A 27,137-nucleotide genomic window follows, 5' to 3' on the forward strand; every position below is an offset into this window, starting at 1 on the left:
TGCATTGGAACCGTGTGTCTGCTATGATCCTTCTACGTGTCGTGTGCAAAATACCCGTTGTGACAGGAAAAGAGCAGCGTTCTGCTCCTTCTTCATTGTTTCGTTAGCGTGTAATGGGCCTCAATACAGTAGGCTTGCCGCTGTTCCTGATTATAACTGTACAGTGTGTACAGTACTGTATTCGTAAATTGTTTGGGGTATGCTTAATGAGTTCATAGAACTCCGGCCTATCCGGCTTTTTTGTTATCCGGTCTGCCCTTTCGCCCCAATAAGTCGGAAACTTGTGAGTCTACTGTAACTCTAAAATTTGTAATATTGTTTTCTAAGATTTTGGATGGTTTTAAAGATATACGGAAACCGTGTTGCACATAGATTTTATTCAATGTAGTTTCAATCTGGGAAAAATAGGTATTCTCACCAAGTTTATGTCTTTCGTGTCGATTTCAGGTCTATAGAAACGAAACCCCTTTTAACCTGGTTATAGCAATTAATTAATAATGAGACTGTTTGCCCATTCACACTACCTGGCTTCAATAAATGGTCAATTTCTATCTGTAAGTTTGTTTCCAGAGAGGTAGGTCTAATGGCATATAAAAAGAAATTGTTCTAAATATTTGCTTTTGTACTTCCAGAATGAGCAGTTTTAAAATGTATGTCTGTGTGCGGGCTGTAGGCTTGTAGTAAACACTATTAATGAGCTTACTGTTATATCTTCTTATATTGAGATCTAAATAGGTAAGTCCATCTTGCTTTTCTATCTCAACTGTAAATCTCATATCACTATGGGTATCATTCAATTTATTCAGTAAAAAATCAAGCTGTGAATTATCCTTGTACACGAAAGGTACATCGTCTACATATCTATAATAGCGTACCGTACCCAGTATCTGTTCTTTCAGAATATTACTTTTAATCGAATGAAGCACCAAATTTGCCAACAAATGTGGTATTGGTTCCTCATAGCTAGACCTTCGACTTGGTGATAAATATTACCTTTAAAGAAGATGATATTATATTTTAAGCAAGGAGTCTGAGTATTTCGTTCACTTCGAAAATACTAAGCTTCTTAGTGTGCAAAATGGCTGTAATTAATTCAAAAACTAATTACAAAGGGAGGACGGGTACATATCGACTATGTCCATTGAGGCCATTTTAATGTTATTTTCATTAATTAAAATGTATATTTGTTCTCACTTCGAAGCTTTGATACACACCGTGAACATAAAGTCCTGCCCTGATTATAAAAAATTATTACGGAATAACCGTTGGACAGAATAATGTAAATTCTGGTCCGTTACATAGGTTAGTATTACAAGTTTTTTTTAAAGACCAATAGGGCTACCCAAGAGTGACGTAGTACGTTACTTGGGGCGCGCGAGTTAGTTGGCGAAATGGCATCGAAGCAGGAGAAATCGCAATGCGTGCTGTGGTATCACGAAAGCAAATCGCCCATCAGTAACATAAGTAACGTAAGTGGTCTTAAAAAAACTTACAATACTAACCTATGTAACTGACCAGTATTTATTTGGTCTAGGAATTAATTCGTGCGGGTGGACAAGAGATGGCGCAACGAACGGAGCGTCCCACAGTTCCGTGTATCCACACATGTGTTGCAAACCCCTGTCATCGCGTATCGTTCGTAGTATAGGGCAGTGGATTAAAGCGTCAACAACACCAGTTTGTAGTTAAGTGAACATGGCGCAATTTGTGCCTGATAAAGTGTTTTTGCGGGGTGTCCTGCTGCATTACTTTAACATGCAGAAAAGTGCGACTGAAAGTCATCGTATTTTGGTGGAAGTGTATGGTGACCATGCTCTAGCTGAGCGAACGTGTCAGAAGTGGTTTGCACGGTTTAGAAGTGGTGATTTCGGCTTGGCAGACCAAGAGCGAGCTGGACAGCCAAAAAAATTTCAAGACGAAGAATTGACAGCATTGCTCGAGCAGGATTCGTGTCAAACGCAGGAACAACTTGCAGCAGCATTAGGCGTTGATCAAACAACAGTCTCCAAACGCTTGAAAGCCATGGGAATGATTCAGAAGATGTCACATTGGGTTCCACATGAATTGAAAGACAGAGACGTTGAAAGAGGAAAAACCATTTGCGAATTGCTGCTTCAACGACAGAGCAGAAAGGGGTTTCTGCATCGAATTATTACGGGTGATGAGAAGTGGATCCATTACGAGTACCCTAAACGAAAAAAGGCCTGGTTGAAACCAGGTGAACCAGGTCCATCACAACCAAAACGAGATATTCACTGTGCAAAGGTTATGCTGTGCATATGGTGGGATATGAAAGGTGTGGTGTACTATGAGCTGCTGCAACCGGGTGAAACTATGAATGGAGAACGTTATCGACGACAATTAATGCGTTTGAAGCAAGCTCTGGCCAGAACACGACCAGAATGGGAGAACAGACATGATAAACTTATTGTTCAACATGATAACGCTCGCCACATGTCGCAAAACCGGTCAAAACCTATTTAGAAAATGTCGGATGGGAAGTTTTACCCCACCCGCCGTATTCACCAGACGTTGCTCCTTCGGACTACTACTTGTTCGATTGCATGAACAACGATTTGATTGGACAACGGTTTACTTCTTCAGAAGATATCGAAACATGGGTCTCTGACTGGATCGCTTCCAAGGATGAGGACTTCTTTCGCCACGGAATCCGTACATTGCCTGACAGATGGGCGAAAGTGGTGGCTAGCGATGGACAATATTTTTCTTAAGGTATTTATGTATTTTGTGTTTGTACTACAGCTTCAATGTGTGCGTACCAACCGCACGAATTAATTCCTAGACCAAATACATCATTATGTCACACGGTTCTTCTGTAATAAATTTTTGTAATCAGGGCAAGGCTTTACGCTCACCCTGTATTTTAGCTCAGTAGGCGTGAAACCTTAACAAGTTTGATTAATGTCTTTTAAATAAAACCTAAATATGTTGTTTTGAAAATTACAAGTATATTTGAACAAACTGACTATATTAATTTGAATCTTTTTAACATAAATTTGAATATAACAAATGTATATATATTTTCGCATTCCAACAAGAGTCTTAACCTGCTCAGTTTAGAACTGTATTATAATTTATTATTATTATTATTATTATTATTATTATTATTATTATAATTATTATTATTATTATTTTACTTTTAACCTGCTGTACCAGGTTATATATTGATTTTTACAAAGTTCTGTATTTTTGCCCAAGACATGTTCACTAGGGCGGAGCGAAAAAGTCAGATTTTCGAGTATCGAATTCTAATAGAGCTCAAAAGTTGCGTATTTGCCTGCTAATTAATGGAGAAATAACGAAAACTAATCACACTTTGGATCTTTAGTTCGCACAAACGGCCTAAAGTTTGAAAAAAATTACAAAAACACCAACATTTACCTTTAAGCAAGATATATATTATTAAAAATATACAGATTACTTTACTTTTTCATTTCTATAGCGTCGAAGTACTTTATTTTAGTTGTGTGAGATCATGTTTGTTAATAATTCGTTGATGTGAGTGATTTTATGCATTTTATTTTCATAATGATTTTGCAGCTTTTCGCCCATTTCTCAACGGTTGTTTTTATGAAATAGCCCAGAACTTACCACGAGGAGGTGGCTGCAATTCGAATTCCACCACACCATATACAGCCACCCTACTAATTAGGGTGTGCTAAATTATATTGTTATAGTCAAGGACATTGTCTTAAACTCAGATATTTTTATCAAATTTTGACATTATGAGTCTTGAGAGCAAAGTTGTTCTAATGTAGCCATCTCTGTTTTCTTGTCCACACACTTTTCCTGCAGACTATGTAACAAGTTTAACACATCTTTCAAATTCTTGAGTATGGCATGGAAAATTAAGAAGTCGAACTCATGAGCAGATTTGTCATGCATAAGTGATAAGATTTTCTCCAATCTATCAGCTCACAGTAGTTCATGACATCAAAATTTATTGAAGGTGCCATAAAAGTTCTAACAGATTTCCCTTTCAGATCTTCATTTCTTGCCTCTAGCACTCTCCTGTAACCCAACTTTCGTATGTGTTGTTTCTTATCCACCGTCATAGTCAACAATATGTTTCCTGGATGACAGATTAACGCGTTTCTCAATCACAGGATGGATGATTCTGTTAACGTTGTTTGGCAAACGTCTCGTTGTTTAAACTACTGTACCTCCAAAATATGTTTAGGTCCACATTTTACTGACTGATATCTCTTTATGTCGACACAGACAGGGACATATGTCGTTATAGTGTAGTTTACGAGCACTTTAAATTCGTTAGTAGGATTTGTTTGAGAAACTTACAACCGTAAGACCCGTTTTGCACATGCCAGCAGTTGGGAGTGACTGAGAGATCTAGGATCTCTTATAGCCACATCTGGAGCACACTGTCCTGTCCGAATTACTCTGTTAGAACTTATATGGCACTTTCAATAAATGTTGATGCCACAGACTACTGTGAACTGATAGATTGGAGAAAATGTACGCTGTCTCCCCCTCCAGTGCTCGAAAGCTTGATAACAGAAACTATCTTATCACTTATGCATTTTCTTGATTAGGAGGTAAGAGTTCCATAAGAATGTACTGAAACTTGGTAACTAAAAAATTAAAGTAAAGAGTTATTATAGGAATATACATCACTGATAACAATTCACGAACATTCATTTCTTTATTTACTTGGTTGCTTACTCATATTTAATATATTACGAAATTAAAAACTGAATTTTACATTTGATCAAAATATCCTACTAACAAGTGCTGAGTATAGAATAAATCGCCAAATTAATTCAATACCTACCTGTACACTGAGAGCAACATTCTCCTGGGTGAATCACACCATGTGTGCACTGAACAGAACAAGATACTGCATCCTCACAATTAGCATGTCCATCTTGACAGCGACAAACCTAAATATAGAAGCAAAATTTCATTCGATTGCATGTTCCAAATGAGAAAGTATTCTACAAGAAAACCATAGCTCAGTCTCCTAACATTAAAGGTATCAGTATAATTTTTATTGAATATTTATTTTTAGTATATAAATATTCACTAAAAATGTTCATATTGTGTTAGTTCGAAACTTAAGTTGAATTATATATATAACAATGAACATTAACAGAAATGATATAAAACTTATAATAATTAGCATAATTCTTTAATTTACAAATTGATTGTGTGTACTAAAGTTCAACTCCAAAGTTCAATGGAAATAATAATAAACCGAAAAAACTTAATGCTGCTTCAAAATTTATAAGTTTTACTATAAAGAATAATTCAATATGTGGAATTTTTCTCATTTTCTTAAATAATTAAAGAAAAAGAATTTAATTATAACAGACTTATCGTTTTTTGATTGCTGTCGTTTTCATTAATATTAGATCATGTTTCTATTGTTACTTCACTAAACATCTTACCAGATTTTACTTTTACTTTGAAATGATTGTAAGAGTAAAAGGTGTTTAGTAATCTTGAAAAAAATAATTCAAAATTACCATTTTAACAAATTTACGTGTTTCATGCTATCTAGATCGCAAAGAGACTAATTTTAGGTTTCGTCCGTTCGTATAAGTAGAAGTATGACAGTCAATCTTCTCAACAAATTGAAAACAAATTTTAAACTTATTGTATTCAGGACATTTCTCGTAAGGAGTCTTTTTATACCCTTTTCCCAACATATTCATGTAAAGGTAGTTTACTAAATAATAAAAATTGCTAAGTACAATATTTCACCTTGCATGAAGTATCATCCAAGTTCCAAGTTTCCCCATGTTCATACGTAATGCCATTTACAAAACATCTGGGACATTGAGATGGGCAGCACTCCCCAAGCACTTTCCTAGGATTCTTACAAGGCAAGGCTAAAGGTGGACAAACCTTTGGTTCACATCTTACAACTCCGTCCTAGGAAACATATTTGAATATTGAACTTCTATGCTTAAGTATTAAAGGCAAAATTAAATAAATACTGACATCTTAAATTTTCTTTTTGAAGAAAAGTAAGTCATAAATTCAAATTTATCTATATTCACTTGGAAATAAATTTAGAAAGATACTTGAAATGTATGATACTCTCAAAATTTGTTAAAAAGAACTTACTAGCCAACACAAAGTATCAAATTTACTAAAGGGGATCAACAATAAAGTCAACATTTTCTACTAAATGTTAATATTTGCAACATATCTATCAGATGATGGCACACACACACTAATGAACAGTGTTTTCTCTGAATTTTTTATATTTTTCAGATATATTTGCAAAATAAATATGAGTACAAAAATTAAAGATGCAAAGATTTTTGTAAACGTTTTGCAAAAGATACAATGCGTGGCAGGATGAAACTAACTACAAACAGAAATAAAAACACATGAATGTTAAAAGAATGTACGGTGCCACGATGAAGATGTAAAGTGGATAAAGTGGCTATTGATTTGCAATGTAAGTAGCACATCAATTCAAATGTGAAGGTATGCGGTGAGGTGCTTGTGTTATTCAGCATTAGAGATGCTCGCTTAAAGACGTTATGACTCAAAAACTGCATTCAAAGATTTTTTACTTAAATGGAAAGCGATTGGTTGAATGGAGACAGACCAGAAACAGAATGAAGTATCTAGAATCATGAATGTTCTCAAAAATGTTGGGTCTTGTTATGGTATCAATTCCAACGGAGACGTGATGTATCGCGAAGACCTTGTCAAGATTGTGTGACTTGATTTAACTTTACGTCAACCGGCTTCAGATCTCGGTGCATTCACAAGCTAGACTGTGCCAAAATCTACTGTCTCGAAATCTTCACGAAATATCTCTCTTTGAAAGAAGACTTACAGCTTGTGTCATTAATCCCAACACACAAAAGACATCATTTGGCGTGGTCGTCAACACAATAGTGGATCCAAATCCAATGTTCGCACGTTCTGTTTACAAATGAGTCGACGTTCGGTCTATGGATTGATTTCCGACGTAAACTCTCTGGCGAGAGCCGAACACAAGATATTTGGTAAAAGAATCGGTATCACGGCATAGGTTGCCAATGTGCGGCGGCATTGAGATCGCTGTCCGCATCCATCTCCACATCTTTGATGCTGGCTCTCTGACCGTTCCGAAATAGATGTGAGGTCTTGAATTAGTATGTGAGGCAGTTTTCGTTTTCCATTGGTACTAGATTCGTTTTCACGGACGACAGTACCTAATTAATAGAACTTCCATTGCCGGCGACTTCCTTGCCAGTGAGGATTTTGTACGGATGAAATGGTGAGCCAGGTCACCCGAGCTAATCTAATCGAGCATTTCGGATTACTTGTAAATGTCATCCTCTCCGAGAGACCTAAAAGTGACTATTAGTAAAGAATAAGTTTGTTATTTACAGGCCTCGTCAGTAACCAAATTTTAATGTGGATCTCCTTTTTGGATTCGTGGTCAGGCAAACCTTTCTCCGATGCAGTTATCTTCAAGGTCTTGCTGCTTTTCAAGAATTAAAAAGAAAAGTATAAAACAAAATTAAAATTAGTTCGAAGTGTTGATAATTGATTTAATTAGCATCACGCATATAACAAAATATAATACCGGATGTATTAAAAGTCCAGAACGAAAGGCCAACTCTGTTATGAGTAAAAATACGAAAGAATGGAAAAAGAGGGAAGTTGTTGAAAATAGATTTTTTTTGGTCTAAAATACTGAAACTTTTCCAATCGCATCGATCGTTTGAGCCCCACATTGGTAAGACACCAGCCATGTTAAATGAAAAAGTAACATTTTCAGTTAAGCCGGGTGTTCGAGTGGAACGTAAACTTTTAAAAATGACAAGGTAAACGTGCATACTGTTGTGTGAAGTAACCAAGAGCACTTCAATTTTATTTCCCAACAATATGTGGGAATGGTGAGGGTCCAGGAAAAACCCGATGAACTGTAAATGTAGATTTTTCATTTTACTAGGGCCCTTACCAGTGTGGAGCCCAAATGGATGCTGTGATTGGAAAAATTGCATAATTTTAGATTGAAAACCACCTATTTGCAACAATTTCCTTTCTTTCCATTTTTCGTATCTAAACTCATAATGGAGTTGGCCTATGGCCCCAGACTTTTGATGCACTTTGTATATACATTAAAGTGATCAATTGCTTTGGAAGCACTGGTTATGATACTAAGAATGTTACTTTTTTCTTATATATTTTACACATTATGTTCATTTTTGGGTTTCACATAAGAAGACAAATTAATTAATAATAAATGTATGGAACTTACTTTGCACTTGCAGTCGACACAAGGTTTACCAAAAGGGTTGAAAATCTCGCCATCAACGTACTGTTTCCCTTGGTAATAGCACTTGGAGGGACATCGGGGACAACATTCTCCTTTCATTGTTGTTGGTCTTGGACAACTTAAACTTGGACAATGAACTCTTTCACACGTAACATTTCCATACTGAAAATGAAACAAATAAATTAATAATGAGCATAATATAGCAGTATTTACTATGTTATTTTTAATATAAGTGACTCGGGGAGACATAATAGTATATCACATTTCCCAACTTTCGAGTAAACTGGAAAAGAAAGTTAATCATTTTCATGCAGTGCAATGCAATGACACACATACCAAACAAGATTCCCCTGCCATCTGTAGGGACATTTTCGAAGTTTATATATATTCGCATTTCATGGAGACTCCTCCATTTCTTTTTTCTTTACGATTTTGGTCATTATCAAAAATAAACACGTCAGTATAATGATTGTTTCCTGGCACTACAAACTACAAACAGCTATAATCTACTAGACAGCTTTTAGACCACATGTCCTTAACCTATCTAGAACGGACTTGGCTACTTCTTAATTCAAGTAGCTCCCCATTGCCCCACAATACTAGGTCAACATAGAAAATTGTGTTCCCACTGGGAATCGAACCTAAAACCACACGCACAAAAGATACATGCGCTAACCGCTAAGCTACATTACAACACCTTCAATATGGTTTACTACACTGGTGTACAAAACTTAAGGACGAGATAGATAAAATAATATAAAATATTGCGTGGTTGATGGAAATGAATGAAAGTCCGGCAGCATATTGCCAGAGGTCTCCTACACGTGTACAGGAAGCAAGATGTTGCATAGCGTGATGTCAGTGTGACTGCAGTGCCGAATGAACCTGCTTCCCCAACACAAAACAATTGAATAAAAGGGACAAGATAGTGTGTGTCAAAGGACTGTTAAGATGCATTGTAGTAGTGTTACTCACAACAACATGACCCGGAGTCAACATGTAGGCTATTTCATACAGGTGAAAGAATCGTCAGGAAACTGAAAGAAGGCGAGATGTGACGAGTGTGGCTTAGGAGTTTGATATTATCCACTGCATTGTTTCAAGTGTACAAGTAGCATTCCGAACCACAGGTAATGCTGTAGCTAGGGGAGATAGTGATCAATCACGGTCAGATGCAGCAGAGAACGACAACTACATTATGAAACAGACAAGAAGGAATTTACATTCAACCAGAGAGTGCAATTGCAAACACATCTAGCAGGACTACAAGTCGTCCAATCTCACGGTACACAGTGACACGTCGACTGCATAAGGTGATTTTTTTGCTTGGTGGCCATTACCTTGTAGTCTATTGACACTCGCACATCGGCGACACCGTTTTGTAGTGGTGTCAAGAACATGAGGATTTGATCGAAGAGGAATAGGGTCGTGTTCTCTTCTCCAATGAGACTAATTAAGTGTGAGAACTGATTCTCGATGTACACTCATCAAAGAGAGGTGGAAAGATGCAATGAACCCAGGAACATTGTCGAACATGATCATCTTGGTGGTTCTGTATTCTTGTGGAGGTATAATGTTGAATGGGTATAGCAATCTCCAAATTTCTGAACGCGCTACACTCACCGGTGAATGTTAATGTGACATTGTTCCCTTCTCCAGGTGCAACAACAACTCATTATCAACTTCGTGAACACCATGGGAGCACGTTGCAGACTGTGCATCGCTGCCCGTGGTGATTACACACTCTTTTAAGGACCATTTCACTCCTTCTGTACTATCAGGGAGGGCATTATGAGTCGCAGTGCTTTCAATGTAAGTTATTATTACCTCTGTATAAAAGTCTCATTTTTGTTCTTCTAATTATGTGTTTCTTTCTGTTATTTCCTGTAATATTACTTTCTATGTATGGTTAAAGGTTCACCAATCTATGGAACTTGTGCAAAACTTATTTTCGTCCTTAAGTTTTGCACACTAGTATATTTGTAATTCTTTGTCTTTAAAAATAGAGGTTATATTTTATAACGGAAATGATTTTCTTTTGCAATTACACTAGAATTTTGTTTATAATTGTGTGCTAAAGTATGAAAGTTAAATATGTATTTTTTTAAAAATCCATCTCAGTGTCCTTTCTAATAACTATTCCAAATGGTACATACACCATATAATGATGTAAGGACTATTTATATAACGATCAAGAAAAAGTTTTAATAACGTACTAAAGTTCTTCAGTTAAGTGTTTATTTTCTACTTAAGAAAAGATATCTTATATTTGCTTAAATTATGTCTGTGTTATCTTTCACTGAATATACTATATATATATATATATATATATATATATATATATATATATATATATATATATATATATATATATATATATATATATATATATACATATATTTCTCTCTTTCCAATTCACCCTTTGACAATTATGAAGCAAATCACTACAAACATTCAACTGCTACAAAAAAAAAAAAAAAAAAACACTCCTTATGTTTTATTATTTTATATAGAATAGAGTAACCATGTGAACAATTTGTACTTAATAGTGCTACAATGTAAATATTAGTTTAATAAAATAATGATTTTTTAAATTATAGTCCTAGTTATAAAATTAATTTTTAAAATTGTGATAATTAGGGAACTATTCATGTATGAACAACGCCAGTGATGTAACTAAGAGGAAAGGGCAAATGGGGCTTGTACTCCGGGCGCCGGATTGGGGGAAAGCAAAACTGGGCAAATATTTATTTTCACTATAAGGCAAGGAAAGGAGTTTTATCACATGAAAGATCATTAAAAATACCTCAGAAACTTAACAGGACAACAACGACTCGCTAACCTGAGGATAATATCCATAGAACTTAAGTTAGCTTCAAAGCTATCTTTTGAGAAACATTGTTAAAACCTTTGCTACCAAAAGAGCCCCCAAAGTTAAATTTTAGTTCCAGCTTTTTGTTTTCATTTCACTTACGTCGATTTAAGAGATCTGCATAATGCAGAGTATGATACTCGAGACAGCAACTTGACTGTTTGTCATAATTAAATATTCTATTCTAAAGTTACAGATTGTTAATTCACTCTACACATACGGATGTCCCGATATAATTCCAAAAGCATTGTGATTGCAGTTATTATGATAAGACTATAAGAATATGTCAAGCATGCTACTCTTATTGATTATTTGGCAATCAAATACTAACTAATTTGGGGTTTTATCTTGTACTAAAAATTAAATTATATATAGCAATTTTGAAATCAAGCTTTACCACTTGAAAAAAAAAAATGGAATAGGAGAATTACTGTATGATGCCAATATCAGATGTAATGAAGGAGCGTTTTGGTTTGGTTGGTCAGGGGGGGGGGGTGCTAAGGCATGTTCTCGTCCCGGGCGACAACTAGTTTAGTTGCGTCGCTGAACAATTGCTTAAAATTATATGGCTAGTGTTATTTGGTGAATCAATTATATATTAATCTAAGCATGCTTATGTACTTCTTTTAAGCATTCGTACATTAGCACCCGCGTAAATTGAAGCCACACACTGAGAACATGACGTACGACAATTTCAAAAGAAATGAGAACAATGTTCATAAAATTTTGGGTAATTCTGTATAATAGTCTTGTCATTTACATACTATTACAGTTTTAATAGTACATCATACTGAAAATGATTCCATAAGAGAAATTAGTTATAACCAATTGTGTATATATAATACGGTATCAATAGTATTTTCTATAAAATAAATTATTCTTTCCATTATGTCTAGCATTTCTAATTCATGTATTAGTTTATCATGTTCCTTATATTAAATGTGTTAAGTATATTATATAATATATTTTAATTGCTGAATTCTGTTTTATTTTACGAAAATATTTATTCTCTTCTACTATATCAATATTACTGATACTAAGGCATTAAAAGTAACACAAAATAAGTATTTATAATAAGGCATAACATATAGATCCTCAATTTAATTTAATTTCTTACATTGGCAGGATGGAAAGAGCACCGAGAAAACCATGGATAACTGAAGCGATGCTCATGAAGATGGAGAAACGCAGAAGGGCGAAAACCAAGGACGTCAAAGAATACAAATGCTGAATAATAAATTGAGAAGAGAGACGGAAAAGCTAAAGAATAGTACATGGAACTGATATATGAATAAATAATGTAACTTCAATGGGGCTGCAGATATGACCTAGTGTATCAGAAAGTACAAGAATTAGGAGGGAAAGCTAACAAAATTACATTTGGAATTGAAGAACAACAAGGTCATGTAGTGCTAACCATCAAAAAAATCCTTAGAATTTGGGAGGCATACATAAAAGATCTTTATGATCAGATGAACCTCCCCAAAGATATTGCGGTCAAAGCAGAGGAAGATGTTGATGATGAAGAAGAAGGACCCAGTGTATTGAAAAGTGAAGTAGCACAAGCCATCAAAAATATGCGAAGGAGAAAGGCTACTGGAGAAGACGACATACTAGCAGATTTGCTTAAAGGATTAGAAGACAATGCAATGAAAATGCTGACTTTACTTATTAACAAGATCTACCTGAATGGAAAATGACCAAAGGATTTTCTTGATGTTACAATGATAGCGTTGCCTAAGAAAAAGCAAACAAAGAAGTGCAGCGACCACAGAACCATTAGCCTTACTTTCCACACTGAAAGGATTATTGCGCTCATACTTATCAGGCGGCTGGAAAGTAAGATAGAAGATATGGTAGATGCAGAGCAATTTGGGTTCCGGAAAGAAAAAGGCACCAGAGATGTTATTAGATTGATGAGAATTATATCAGAAGGAGTTCTTGATGTGAAGGAAGAGCTGTGTTTGTGCTTCATCGCCTGGAAAAAGGCTTTCGACTGGGTTAATTGGACACAACTTCTGAAAATACTTAAAGAAATCGAAGTCAACTGAAGAGCCGACGACGACTTATTCGAAACCTGTACATAGCGCAACGAGTGAAGATGCGCATGAATGAAGGAGAAACTAATAGTGTGGAGATTGGAAGAGGAGTCAGACAAGAAGTCAAATATGTCGCGCCAATTATTCAACATTTACAGTGAAAGTTTAATGAAGGAAGCATTAGGGAGAATTGGGTGAAACCTAATGGCATTTATGGTACCCCACCTTTGTTCGTGTATGCCAAAGACCTTGTTATATATATCAAAGATTTTGATAAATTTATACACAAGTACAACCCACAACGTCTGTGGCGCCAACAGTTCAACATCCTCACTCATGCATTAGTAATTTACTTTCCACGTTTCTTGTGAGGTTGCGAGGCTAGTTTTCAAGATGACTTCTCAGTAGCAGGAGAAGATTTTGGTTGTGCCCAGTTGTAAGGTTTCCAAGTTTATAATTACAGTGCAGCGTGAGTTTCATGCGTGTGATTTCTATCCTTTTATTAAAGATAGTGTTTATGTATCACCATTGCCCACATCCATCCCGAAATTTCCGGATCGGATAACTCATCCACTATTAGCCGTTAAACCAGTTCTGCTAAACGCTATCATCTAGTGTTACAATACTACATGTTCTCAGTACAATATTGACTAAATAACAGATTTTTAACTATTGCAGTGTTTTGTACTCTTGACATGATTGAAAATATAAAAGTAACGAATGCAAGTTTCTATAAAACTTAGTAAAAAACTTTTCAGAAATCGTTGAAAACTATCTATGGCGATTATGTATTTTGCCCTGCCAATGTTTTCATTTGGCATCATCAATCCCGTCATGGTCCACAAGATCGATTAAAAGTAAATCGACAATGTGTAAGTAGGCTGACAAGATATAGCGGATGATCCCAGGAAGGGTCAATCCTAAAGCAGTCGAACTGACAATAATGTTGAAAACGTTCGATAAGAACTGCATAAAAACCGTACAGTGTTACAGAATATAATTGCTATGAACTTTGGTAAACACAAAGACACGGGTGTAAGATTGTGTTTCAGGATCTGAAGAGAAAAAAAAAATTGTGTAATTTGTGCAACATGCAATAGCTGAAAAATTAAAGGTTGCATCATATCACAATTAGATAGAAACGGCTACAGGAATTCAGAATATTTCAAGAAATTAATAACAGATGACAATGGTTTTTGTCATCTTTGACTGAGGGGACGCAGAGGGGGTTGTGGTACATATATATCTATATCCCGGTATTTATTTCTGAAGGCTAAATTGTAGTGCAGCTGTATATAGAGCCATTTTGGAGTTCCTGTTAAAGAGCGTATTATGACTGAAAAAGAAATGGTTGAATCTGGTGAACCTAAACACAATCCCAAAAAGATTTCCAAAGAGTCATCCAGAATTGTATAGCCTGTGTAGGCTTAGGAGGGATGTATAAGGAAGACAAACTAAGGCTTATGATAACTCTTACATATTTGCAATTTTCATTAAGTTAGTCTTAAAACTTAGTAGACTTACACCTACATACGAAATTTTTAAATTATTGTAATATTAAAGTATATATTATTGTCTTTCCAACTAGTATTATTTTGTGCATCACTCATTGTTCCTTCTAAGCTCACTTGTTCCCCCTGTTAAGCTTTCGTTACTCATTACTGTGCCTTTATACATGTGTGAAGCTTGTATCATATAACAAGCTAATTAACAAGAAATAGGATTAAGATTAGATTTCTGGGTTTTCGGTTCTATGGCCATGTTAGCCCTTCAACTATGAGGGAGGATGTCCTTCGGCTATCACACTACCCGGGGAATTGGGGAGGAAGGAAGGAATGGGGAAGGACGAAAGCGGCTTGAGACCGTTACGTTAGGTACCATCCTAACATTTGCCTGGTGTGAATAGGGAAAATCTTACTTAGGATGGCTGGCCTATACAAACTGCTACAACTTTTCGACCGAGTGTCCCACCAGGAATTGAATCCGGGACTGCTCGCACCAAAAGCGAGGGGGTATCTACTACGCTATGCTCAATCACAACAAGAAATACATAAGCGACAAATAAACAGATTTGCACTTCTCATTCTAGTGCTGACAAGAGATCACAACAAATTACTATTTCTTCAATTCAATTTGTTAAATGATAATAACGTATTTAAAAGATATAATAAGCTTAGAACTGGAAAAGAGTAGTTGATTGAAACAATGAAATTACAGGATATACTATATTGTTCGATTTTAGTTATTATACAAAAGCAGAAATTACTACCCTAAAACCTAGTGATTTGGTATAAAAACAAGAATAAAAGGAAGGAAGAAGGGGAAAAAATGAAAAGATTTTTTAGTCGTGCAGAGAATTTCTGATTCTTAGTTGTCTCAGATTATTAATTTTACTTCTGTAATTCACTTTCACTAAATATACTAATTTCACTTGGTTTTAACACATTGATGGACATATACGGTATGTGTGTGGTCTATTAATGAGAACACAGGCTTTTAGTCTTATTTCGTAATCATTTATGTAAGTCAATGACACTTAAGATGACTATATTAAGCAGGTTACAAAGGAATTTTCTTGTTTCAGAAACCGGGATAGTAAATAGAATAAGTTTAATCACGCTAATTCAAATACTTATAGAAGATATATATATATATATATATATATATATATATATATATATATATATATATATCAGACAAAAAATAAAATAAAGGATTGCTAATTACACCTTTAATTATTTAGGGAAAATATAGATGAAAAAGGAAGTCTACAAAAATTTCGTATTCGCAACAGAGTCCAGAGTATAGGATATATTATATCTAATAATAATAATAATAATAATAATAATAATAATAATAATAATAATAATAATAATAATAATAATAATAATAATAATAATAATAATAATAATGGAAATTGCACAGTACTATATACAAAGATAACCAGAACATTATACTTGTGTGTTTTAATAAAAATAAAATAAGTTATTTTTTCTATTATCTAAATTAATTCACATACATTAAATATCGATAGTCACAGAACGATGATGAAATAATATGAAAAAATTGGACCGCCAGTTCGACGGAAATCTGAACATCGATCTCCTTGTTGATAGATAGTGCATTAAAGCAGAAGAAATTAGTTGAGTTGGTAAAGCAAGCGCTTTTTAAGCGAAAGATCAGAGTTTGAGTTCCTGCCAGTATGACAGTCAAATATTTTTGTGTTGTTCCAAGGAGTTCAAAGTAAATTGGTCAAAACATGAATGGAATAAATGTATGATGAAGGATTAATGAAGACTTGCTGCAAATTGAATTAAATAAAAAAATGTCCAAGGATTATGTTCTGAAGACTAAACGAGATAGATGATAAATGCATATAAACAATGTGTTAATCAGTGGAATGAAGATTCTGAAACCAAACGAAACTGAAACTCCAAGAAAATTCGCCAACAGCAGATCACACGTAATGGAATCAAATCAGGAATACTTTGCACCCTTCACTCTGCACTGAGTCACTGTGCTTTCTTGAAGTGAATCGGATAACATTTAAACAAATTAAATTTTGATAAGGTGATACGGTTTGCTAATGGATACGTGGCAGAATAGCTAATGTTAGACTTGTGTGTGGATGGTCTTAATCTTGTAATCAAATGTAAAGATTCAAGCTTATCGGCGCTGACTCAGTGCTATGAGAACAAATGGAGCTATTCGCCAAAATTAGTAGTAGACTGTTGGTAGGAAAAGCCAGAAGAATAATGTCACTAATAGTTGCTAATGTAAAATAAATAAATAAATAAATAAATAAATAAATAAAAATAAATAAATAAATAAATAAATAAATATTACGCCGATGAGTGCTTTATCTAACCTACCACTACCCTTCAGCTTATTACTTATTATCAATGTAACATTTTATGTTCTACCTATAGAAGAGATTTTTCCTTATTTAAATTTAAAGAAATACGGAAGTTTCACTAGCTATTTACGTCATTGCAAATAATTTTATCAAATTCAACAATTACATTAAGCTTAAAAAGGATAAAGGATTGAGCTATCCCTACCTACATGACAAGTACATCTGTTGCAAGATCCATCTTCTATCTCCTTCCCATGTTCTAAAAATATCCCTTTAAAATGACAATGATAACACGCTCTGCAACATGAATCTTCAGGTAAATAAGGGTGGCTACATGCTAGAGGAGGACATTTTATTTCCGTACATCGAGGAACACCATGGAAACAGGAACACACTCTGCATGAACCCTCTTTCCAGATACTTCCTTCAGGTTCTGCACATTTTGTGCACTGCGGGCAGCACTGACCTGGAAAAAGTCGATGATTTTAGACCAGGCATTCTATAACTTTCATAAATCATTTCAAAAATACATTAAAATCATAATGAAGTAAAATATCTTGTTAGAAGACCCATGAATTTTTTTCACATCCTGCAAACTAGTCTGAACTTAAATTAACTAAAGACAAAATAACCAAAGTAGTTAGTGCTAAGCATAGAGTGAAAGTTCAAAATGGGAATGATAAGTAAATCACTTACTGTATACATTAAAACAAATTCAGCAGTCGTAATTAAAATTCGTTTTAATCTACGTTCTCTCTCGTTTCGAATTGTTGTAAAACACTAATAGCTGGAATTAATGCAATGGCATGGATGAAATATTCTCTAAACAGCATGGTGAAAAATATTTTCAGATCCTAAGTACAACATTTCGAAAATGAAATCTTTAGTTTAACGATTACTTTTATGCGCTAAATGTTGAATGAGATGGATAATAAAGCCGAGTAAATAATTAGGAAATAATTAGTGGAATGAGAAATTTGTTATTTTAAAATTTTTTCCTTAGCTTCTAGCAATAAAATTTTAATTTTTGCCTATGTGGCTTCCCTCAAGAGCCGCCACTAATAAGAATACAATAGTTATTACAGCAGAATAATCATCATATATGTTTATTTACAAATACTATATTTATTTTACATCACTCAGGCAATTAAATAACAAAAGCATTCTATCCACATGAGAAAACAACAAAGCCACGTTATACTGTATCCTTCTATTTATTGACCTCTTCCGATCGGTGTTGCTATACAGGAGTAGAAACAGTAGTATAACTTTATAAGATGTAATGAATCTCCGATAGAGTTAAATATTTTGTCTTTAAAGATATTGTAACATCCTCTCATATGAGGAAGATCCACGTGCTCAACCATAACAACAACACCCAGCAGACGATGAATGTCATCATTGAACATGTGACACGAAGATAACTACTGCATCACTTCCCACGAGGATAATCGAGAATTTACGAAGATTCGATATAAAAGAAGCCGCAGCACCTTCGGCGACATCAGTCTCGCCAGATTGATCATTCCTGTCCTTCTCTTGGCTACGTCTGAGCCCTGAGAATTCCCTCATTCTCTCTTGGCTGCGCCTGGACCCTAGGAAATTCTACTATTCTCTTGGTTGTGTCTAAGTCTTGAGAGTAACCCAATTCTTTTCTCTTGGTTGTGTCTGGACCCTGAGAATTCTTACCACTCCCCTGGCTGCGTCTGGGTCCTGGGAGAAATCATACACCAACCTTTTGGCTGCGACTGGGCTCTGAGGTTCTGCCGAACTTGCCCCTTGGCTGTGACTGAGCCCTGAGACAATCCTAATCATTTTTCCATTAAATTAAGGGACAATATTGGTCTTCGAACTACCTTCGTTGAAGAATTATACTGTACTGTATTATAATGAAGTTTTGGGAGAAAGTCTAAATCCCATGTTTCAACATTTTTCTCTACCCGTCCTCTTCAGGCAGAATTGTACTTGGTAGACGCCTCGGAGTCAATCTGATTGCTAAAGACACTCTTTTTATTAACTGGAAACAGAAGATTTCTTTTAAATACGTGTCTTAAAATAACTTTTCATTATTTATAATGTAGAAATTAGGTCGGGTGTCGGGCAGAAATTTATGCCGCAAACTAGGGTAGGTAAAAGTACTTATCAGGACGTACAGAGAACATGGCAGAATAGAGAAATACACAGGGATATAAATTACCTTTCAATATTCTATACATAACAAAATATCCCAGTAGAGTCACAGAAAACCCAGATCGATAGTCTAATAGTGATTTAAGAGTGAGTCTTAAAAGGCTATTTTGTTGTTGTTTCCTCATCTTCTTGATTCTCTACAAAAACCGAAATTTCCGTTTAGTTAAAAATGCATAGGATAGATGTCCCTGAAATAAGCCAGCGTCTATCACAGTCAAACCACAAGATGTAACAGTTAAAGATAGTAGAAATAACCGTTTGCATGTGTAAGCGATATAATCTTGAATAGTGCAATCTGGAAACATATATTCTTGAACGGATGGCGGTTGCTCATGACATTTGATAAGATACAATTCACTACAAATTAAAAATATTCAATTCATTAAACATGAAAATACATGCAGTTGTGTTATCATCAGAGAACCTAAATACTAAGAAATACTAAAATCAGAAGAACCATCTATTTAACAGGCTGACCACCGAAGAGGTTTATGTAAGTACTTCTAGAAGAAACAGTTAAGAAAGATGGAAGATGTATTAAAAAAAGTGTATTCATTCTAAATGCAAATTTTACATAAATGTAAGCCCACTCAGGCACAGACTTGAGTCTATATTGTAACAGAATAAAAGTTACAAATATAAACAATAAAAATTCTTCTACACTTGATTAAAGAAACTTATTTTTAAATATGTACTTTTTTGTAATCCACAACATAATCCCAACTCAATGGATTACTTTAATGGAATTTCTAAGGTTAATTTATATTTCAACTTGATTACATTTTTATCTGAAATAATAGAAAACGAAAATGGAGATTAAGAGTGTGTGTTTATAACAGCCAGGGATACTTAATAACAAATAACACAAACTAAAAGTGATTATCACGATGTTACAATTTAATAAAATAAAATAATTCAATATTTAGCAATTAAAACATTAAATCCTAAAAATACCTTGTGGAGTTAAATGATATTCTGGAGCACACTCTAATTCTGGACATTGAATGGGACTGCATATAACATTACCATCTGTACAGCTACACAATTCACAGGGATGTTGATCATCTACAAATTCTGCACCGTTCTCATATACATGATTTTTATAAAGACAATCTGTAAAAAGGTAGTTAAAACATCAATTTTAGTAGCAAAATTTATTTTAATAATAGAAAATATAAATGAAGATAAAGTGTATGTGCTTATAAGAATCAGAGGACGTAATAACAATAAAATAGTGTTCCAATTTTTGTACTTAATAATATATTTCTATTTGGTCTAGGAATTAATTCGTGCGGGTGGACAAAAGATGGCGCAACGAACGGAGCGTCCCACAGTTCCGTGTATCCACACATGTGTTGCAAACCCCTGTCATCGCGTATCGTTCGTAGTATAGGGCAGTGGATTAAAGCGTCAACAACACCAGTTTGTAGTTAAGTGAACATGGCGCAATTTGTGCCTGATAAGGTGTTTTTGCGGGGTGTCCTGCTGCATTACTTTAACATGCAGAAAAGTGCGACTGAAAGTCATCGTATTTTGGTGGAAGTGTATGGTGACCATGCTCTAGCTGAGCGAACGTGTCAGAAGTGGTTTGCACGGTTTAGAAGTGGTGATTTCGGCTTGGCAGACCAAGAGCGAGCTGGACAGCCAAAAAAATTTCAAGACGAAGAATTGACAGTATTGCTCGAGCAGGATTCGTGTCAAACGCAGGAACAACTTGCAGCAGCATTAGGCGTTGATCAAACAACAGTCTCCAAATGCTTGAAAGCCATGGGAATGATTCAAAATATGTCACATTGGGTTCCACATGAATTGAAAGACAGAGACGTTGAAAGACGAAAAACCATTTGCGAATTGCTGCTTCAACGACAGAGCAGAAAGGGGTTTCTGCATCGAATTATTACGGGTGATGAGAAGTGGATCCATTACGAGAATCCTAAACGAAAAAAGGCCTGGGTGAAACCAGGTGAACCAGGTCCATCACAACCAATACGAGATATTCACTGTGCAAAGGTTATGCTGTGTATATGGTGGGATATGAAAGGTGTGGTGTACTATGAGCTGCTGCAACCGGGTGAAACTATGAATGGAGAACGTTATCGACGACAATTAATGCGTTTGAAGCAAGCTCTGGCCAGAACACGACCAGAATGGGAGAACAGACATGATAAACTTATTGTTCAACATGATAACGCTCACCCACATGTCGCAAAACCGGTCAAAACCTATTTAGAAAATGTCGGATGGGAAGTTTTACCCCACCCGCCGTATTCACCAGACGTTGCTCCTTCGGACTACTACTTGTTCGATTGCATGAACAACGATTTGATTGGACAGCGGTTTACTTCTTCAGAAGATATCGAAACATGGGTCTCTGACTGGATCGTTTCCAAGGATGAGGACTTCTTTCGCCACGGAATCCGTACATTGCCTGACAGATGGGTGAAAGTGGTGGCTAGCGATGGACAATATTTTTCTTAAGGTATTTATGTATTTTGTGTTTGTACTACAGCTTCAATGTGTGCGTACCAACCGCACGAATTAATTCCTAGACCAAATACAAATTAACCTATCAATTTATTCTTCCTCTATTTTTATATAACGATGTAGAGGTATATTCTTTGTTTATCATACAAAGTATATTGTGCTTTTCAGAAAAGAAATTAAATGTATGTAAATAAAATTTATTGTAAACTTTGATGGCTTGAAGTGATTATAACAAAAAGATGCAAACATTTTCATCATATACAACATTTAATGAATGCATTTTGTACGTGCTGTAAGCAGAAGGTAATTATTCATTAATGTCTACGAGAACAATCAAAACGAGGAAATCGAAATAAATGCTCAATTAATGATCTTAATCACATAAAGAGGAAGACAGCTACTAGTATCATATAAAGAAGTTTCTTATCGATATTTCAAAGTAAAATGTATTTTTATTGGAAAAACATGTTTCTTGGCTATTTGGCTATTACGAATCACAGATATAAGTTAAAATTAGTTTTGATTGTCTTTTAAATCACACTAGAACAACAAACTAACAATTTTTAACTGCTTTATATGTCTGTGTACAATTTGAGTTGAATTGATTTTAAGTTTAACGTCCCGTTCAGCAGCGAGATTATATGAGACGTGGACCTACTAATTAACGTGGAATCCGAACCACATGAGCTCCTACCGGGAATCGAACCCGGATCTTGCACGCCAAAGGCACTTACGCTAACCGCTTAGCCACGAAGGAGCTCTGTGTACAATTTGATTTTTACGTATGTAGATTTTATTCTCACTCACATAATCAATATTCTATGTATCAAATGAGAAAGTATGCATCAATACAAGCAAAGACACAAGAGATTAAATTTTATTTTGTACATAGATTTTATTGTAGAATTAGCAAATGTATCTCAAATAAATATAATAAAAAATGTGATAGATGAAAACTCGTAAATAGCAATTGGAAAAGCATTATTTCAACCTCTTCTTCTCAATCTAAAATTTCCGAAAATCATTATGGAATTCATTTTAAATGTCATAATGTAGATAACTTTAATTATCTACAAAGTACTGTCTTAAGCTCTCTTCGTGAAAGTAAATTGTCGAAGAACAAGTTTTACCACGTAACTTGATTAGATTTTCATACGAAATTATCTGACTTCGCTTAAAAGTACTATTATTAAAAAAGAAAAAAAAAAGGTAATCTTTCACAACTACTTCTATTGAGAATACTGAATGTAATAAAAAGAATAATCTTGAAGTTATCATAGTTTATGAAACAAAGTGAATCTCAAGAAAAATTAACCCATAATATATTCTTTAGATATTTAAGTAGTCTTCACATATCTTTGAAAATTACAATGAACCATTTCGAAGATGGATTTAAAGATGTTGAAGGCAGATTTGTACATATAGCTGTCAATTTTCATTACATGAAAATGATGAGATTATTTTCACACTTTTCAGTAAAGAAGGAAAAAAGTATTAAATAAATAAATATTGACTCACTTACCATCACATGTTGGACAACATTGCGAAGGTGACAAAACAGGATGGCTACAATCTGACGCTTCACATGAAATATTTCCACAAGTTATTTGGCTACCCTCACATTGACAAATCTCACATTTTCCTCCATTCCATGAAGATCCTTCCTCATGGATCATGTTATGATCATCCTTGCAACCTGTTTGTGTTCGTAAAAGAAACAACCCATTTTAAGAAAATATTAATCAAACATACACTGGACGGAGTTAAATGATATCCATGTCACGTGTTACCTTAGAAATAAAGCCAATCTTAGATATTTACCACATGCAATGTATACCGGGGCCGTACCCAGGATTTTTTCCTTTTTGAGGGTAAACCATTCATTAAAAGTTGTACTTAGGGTAAGCTGTACTCAGGATATTAAAAACATACCTGAATTTTAGGTAGTAACTTAAATAGAAGATGCTAAGTGAATCACATCGCATTGCATCCTACCTATGGGGATTTTGAAGTATGGTCATCCCGTTATAATAATTGTGATACCCACTCTTTTTTCTTCTTTCTAGGGGAAATATCGAAAAAAAGGTGAAACAAGTGTCTAGTTTTTTAAATGGAAATTCCATATACCAAATTTGTTTCTAAGCTTCAGAGATTCGAAGATATGGATATTTTACAATAATTTCCATCTTCTTCCTTCCTATACCCGTTAAATTATCAAAAATCCATCCTTAGAGGTATCTTACGTCTCAAATTCTATTTCTTCTCCAAACTTCAAGTTGCTAGTTTAATTGGTTTAGTCTGGGCGTTGATCAGTTAGTACACATATACCAGGCAAATTAGCTTTATCAGTGGAACGAATTTGGAACAAACTGATTTTTTGCACAGATATCCAGATCAGTCTTAGAAACAATACTAAAAAACTGCATTGATGTCGACAATGGGGAATTACAGTTACTTTAAAAAATTGACGTTACTTAATCAATTTTCTATGTTTTAGCGAAAACCATGAAATCAAGGAAAATGTTAAATCTGTTAATGGAAGGTGGTAATCAAGGGAAGTGAGTGCAACTTGTATGGTACATGGCGAACATGACCGGCATCTTGAAAGCAAGTTCGAAATTTGGAATGGGTAGGGGAGAATGTCATATATCAAGTAACACCAGTGTGAGCCCTGGAATATAAAGATGTAATTTATATATATATATATATATATATATATATATATATATATAGTGTATAGTTTGCATGTTATTAACACAGAAGTTTGACTGTTATTGATTTAACGTTGCAGGCGATCTAAAATGCTTATGGTAAAGGGAGAGAAGATAGAAATGATCCTAATATCCAGTAACACTGTTTCAAAGACATTGCAGAGGACTACAACAGACGGTATTTAAACGGATATCAAATATCGCACAGCACAGTCGCGTACATGACCACATAATTCCGGGAAACTAGCACTGCAGAAAATGTGCACGCACTGGGTGATTAAAGGCTGTCACTAATAAGGAGATTGCAACGATGATTCTAGCATCGTTTGGCAAGAACAAACACATTACTCATCTCTGAGTTCAGACGGCAAATATCCTTCTTATTTTTCAACACGATTGGGCCGTCCCCACTGTAGTGTTAATATGCGTCAATGGCTCGATGCACAACTCAAAGGAAAATGCACTGACTGGTCGCCACGGTCTCGTGAAATGGAGATTGTGTAATCGCCCAGACCAAATTTCCCATCCCTTGATTTGTATCTGTGAGGCCACCTGAGAATATACAATTGGATCAAAGTAAAATCATACAACTCATCTCGGTCCAAGTGCTAACCATATTCAAAAATCCATTCAAATGATTAATCTTTTTCCGTGATGGTGAGACTGACAACCTCGAAGTCATTTTATATACTAAGAAAAAATTAAAAATTGACCCCTTCTTTTTCTTGTTAAAATAGGAATTTTTGGAAATGCTGTGACATATTCCCATTTGTTTTGAATAAGGAATTTATATACTAAGTTTCATACCCCTAAGATGTATCTAATTTTAAGAAATTTCGAGATGTGCCATTTTATTATAACAACTGAAACTCCCATCAATTCTTTTTTCACCTTTCTTCTTCCCTTCTGAGGGAAACGTCTGAAAATGCGAAAACACTTTTTTTTTTTTTTTAATGAAAAGTCTAAATGCCAAATTTCATGTCCCTAACCTTAAAGGATTTTGAAATATGGGTATCTTACTTTAACAATTGCAAATCTTACCTTTTCTCAGCTCTTTCCTTACCTTGAAGGGAATATATCTAAAAACGTTAAAACATGCCTTTAATTACTTTAAATAAAACCCTAAATACCAAATATCACGTATATAACCTTGAGGAATTTCGAGATTTAACCATGTTATTGTAACAATTGCAACCCTTACCCTCACTCTCTTTTTATATTCGTCTTTGTTTCTTCCCTTGCAGGGAAAGTATTAAAAGACACTCAAACACGTCATTATTTATTTTAAATGAAAAGTCTAAATGCTAACCTTAAATGATTTCGAGATATGGTTATTCTGTTATAACACTGTAATTGTAACTCCGCCATTTTTAGAGAATATATATGTTAAAAAAAAAAAGTGAAACACAGTCTATGGTAATTATTTTAAATAGAGAATCCATATACCAGATTCCCAAAAATATTTTCGTATGGTACCTTATATCACAAATTCTGTCTACTATCAAAATTTCAAGTTTCTTGCGTGAGTGATTTGGCCTGGGCGTTGGTCAGTCACTCACTCACTCACTCATAACTCCTTCTTTTATGTACAGAGACTGCCCGAGTAGATTACAAAGCAGAATGTTAAACAGCATAGATAACTTTTTAAATGTGTTCCTGATAAGAAACTAGGTTTAAATCGTTTGGTATTTAACATATTTTCTCAATTTACGCTTCGATTAAGTGTTGTATTTATAATTTAAGATTCTACTGATGTCTATTTATTTAGACGTTTATAACCTACCTTAGCTATTTCCACCATTAACTATCCTCAAATCCGCGTAATTAACTTATTGCTTAATTTGCTGTTTACGTCTTTCCTTTTATTGATTATTTTATATTTATTTTCTTTTATCTGCAATATCTTCTTTCTTTTATTGTATATTATTCAAAATAACTTTTGTTTTATTTTTTATTATTAGATGAAAGAGAAGGTTCAATTGTGTTAACTTCACTAAAAAAAGTCAATAATCTATCAATAGATGAAACGAAATCTTAAATTTAAAGTCACCCAGTTACGTTCTTTAGGCGCCCTGAAGGATTATCAATCAATAGAAAATAATTTCAAATATAATACAACATAGAACATACCGAAACATTCTAATATTTCACCAGTGAGTCCATCATAAAATTCTGGCGTGCAAACATCACAATTCTTAACTCTACACAAAGCTTCTGGATATCCCAAGCACGTCTGGTTCACACAGAAATCTTTAGGACAATCCACTAATACGGACCCCAGAGGACAACCAGAAAAATAATTCAGTTGAAAGCAGAACCTGTAACATAAAATAACACAGTTTATAAAGACATTTCTTTAAAAAAAAAAAAAAACTCTACTTTTATTTTTATTTGACATAAAGAGATCACATAAAGTGTAAAATTTTGTTTTGAAGTAATATAACGCTCTCCTAACTTCTACTTAACAGTTCCGAACATCATTCAAGAACATATACCTCAAATTGTAGAGAAATAAACAAGAAAAAAACTTCAATCCCTTCTTAATTGTATGAATAGAAGGCAAAAAATAATAAACAAATAAGCCACGATTGCATCACTATGACCATGACAAATAATGGATGATATAGAGTAGAAACCTACGCAAGTATACATCACTATCTCAAAAAACAGAACCTCTTTACTGATTGTTTTCTGAATCTTAATATGAAGAAAATTA

General features: G+C 34.5%; 1 protein-coding gene across 1 annotated transcript in view; it reads right to left on the bottom strand.

Annotated features, from left to right (window-relative positions):
- Positions 1-27,137, bottom strand: part of LOC145680859 (kielin/chordin-like protein) — a 1,295,905-nt gene that overhangs the window by 188,582 nt on the left and 1,080,186 nt on the right. Inside the window, exons 20-26 of the mRNA XM_081751993.1 lie at positions 26,552-26,739; positions 23,233-23,406; positions 20,181-20,339; positions 17,246-17,502; positions 8,252-8,431; positions 5,743-5,913; positions 4,811-4,919 (exon numbers count right to left, since the gene is read on the bottom strand). Of these exons, the coding sequence (XP_081608119.1) occupies positions 4,811-4,919; positions 5,743-5,913; positions 8,252-8,431; positions 17,246-17,502; positions 20,181-20,339; positions 23,233-23,406; positions 26,552-26,739 (1,238 nt within the window). The remainder of the gene's footprint in view (positions 1-4,810; positions 4,920-5,742; positions 5,914-8,251; positions 8,432-17,245; positions 17,503-20,180; positions 20,340-23,232; positions 23,407-26,551; positions 26,740-27,137) is intronic.

This window comes from Thermobia domestica, chromosome 3, assembly GCF_964235325.1.
Source record: "Thermobia domestica chromosome 3, izTheDome1.hap1.1, whole genome shotgun sequence".
NCBI lineage: Eukaryota > Metazoa > Arthropoda > Insecta > Zygentoma > Lepismatidae > Thermobia > Thermobia domestica.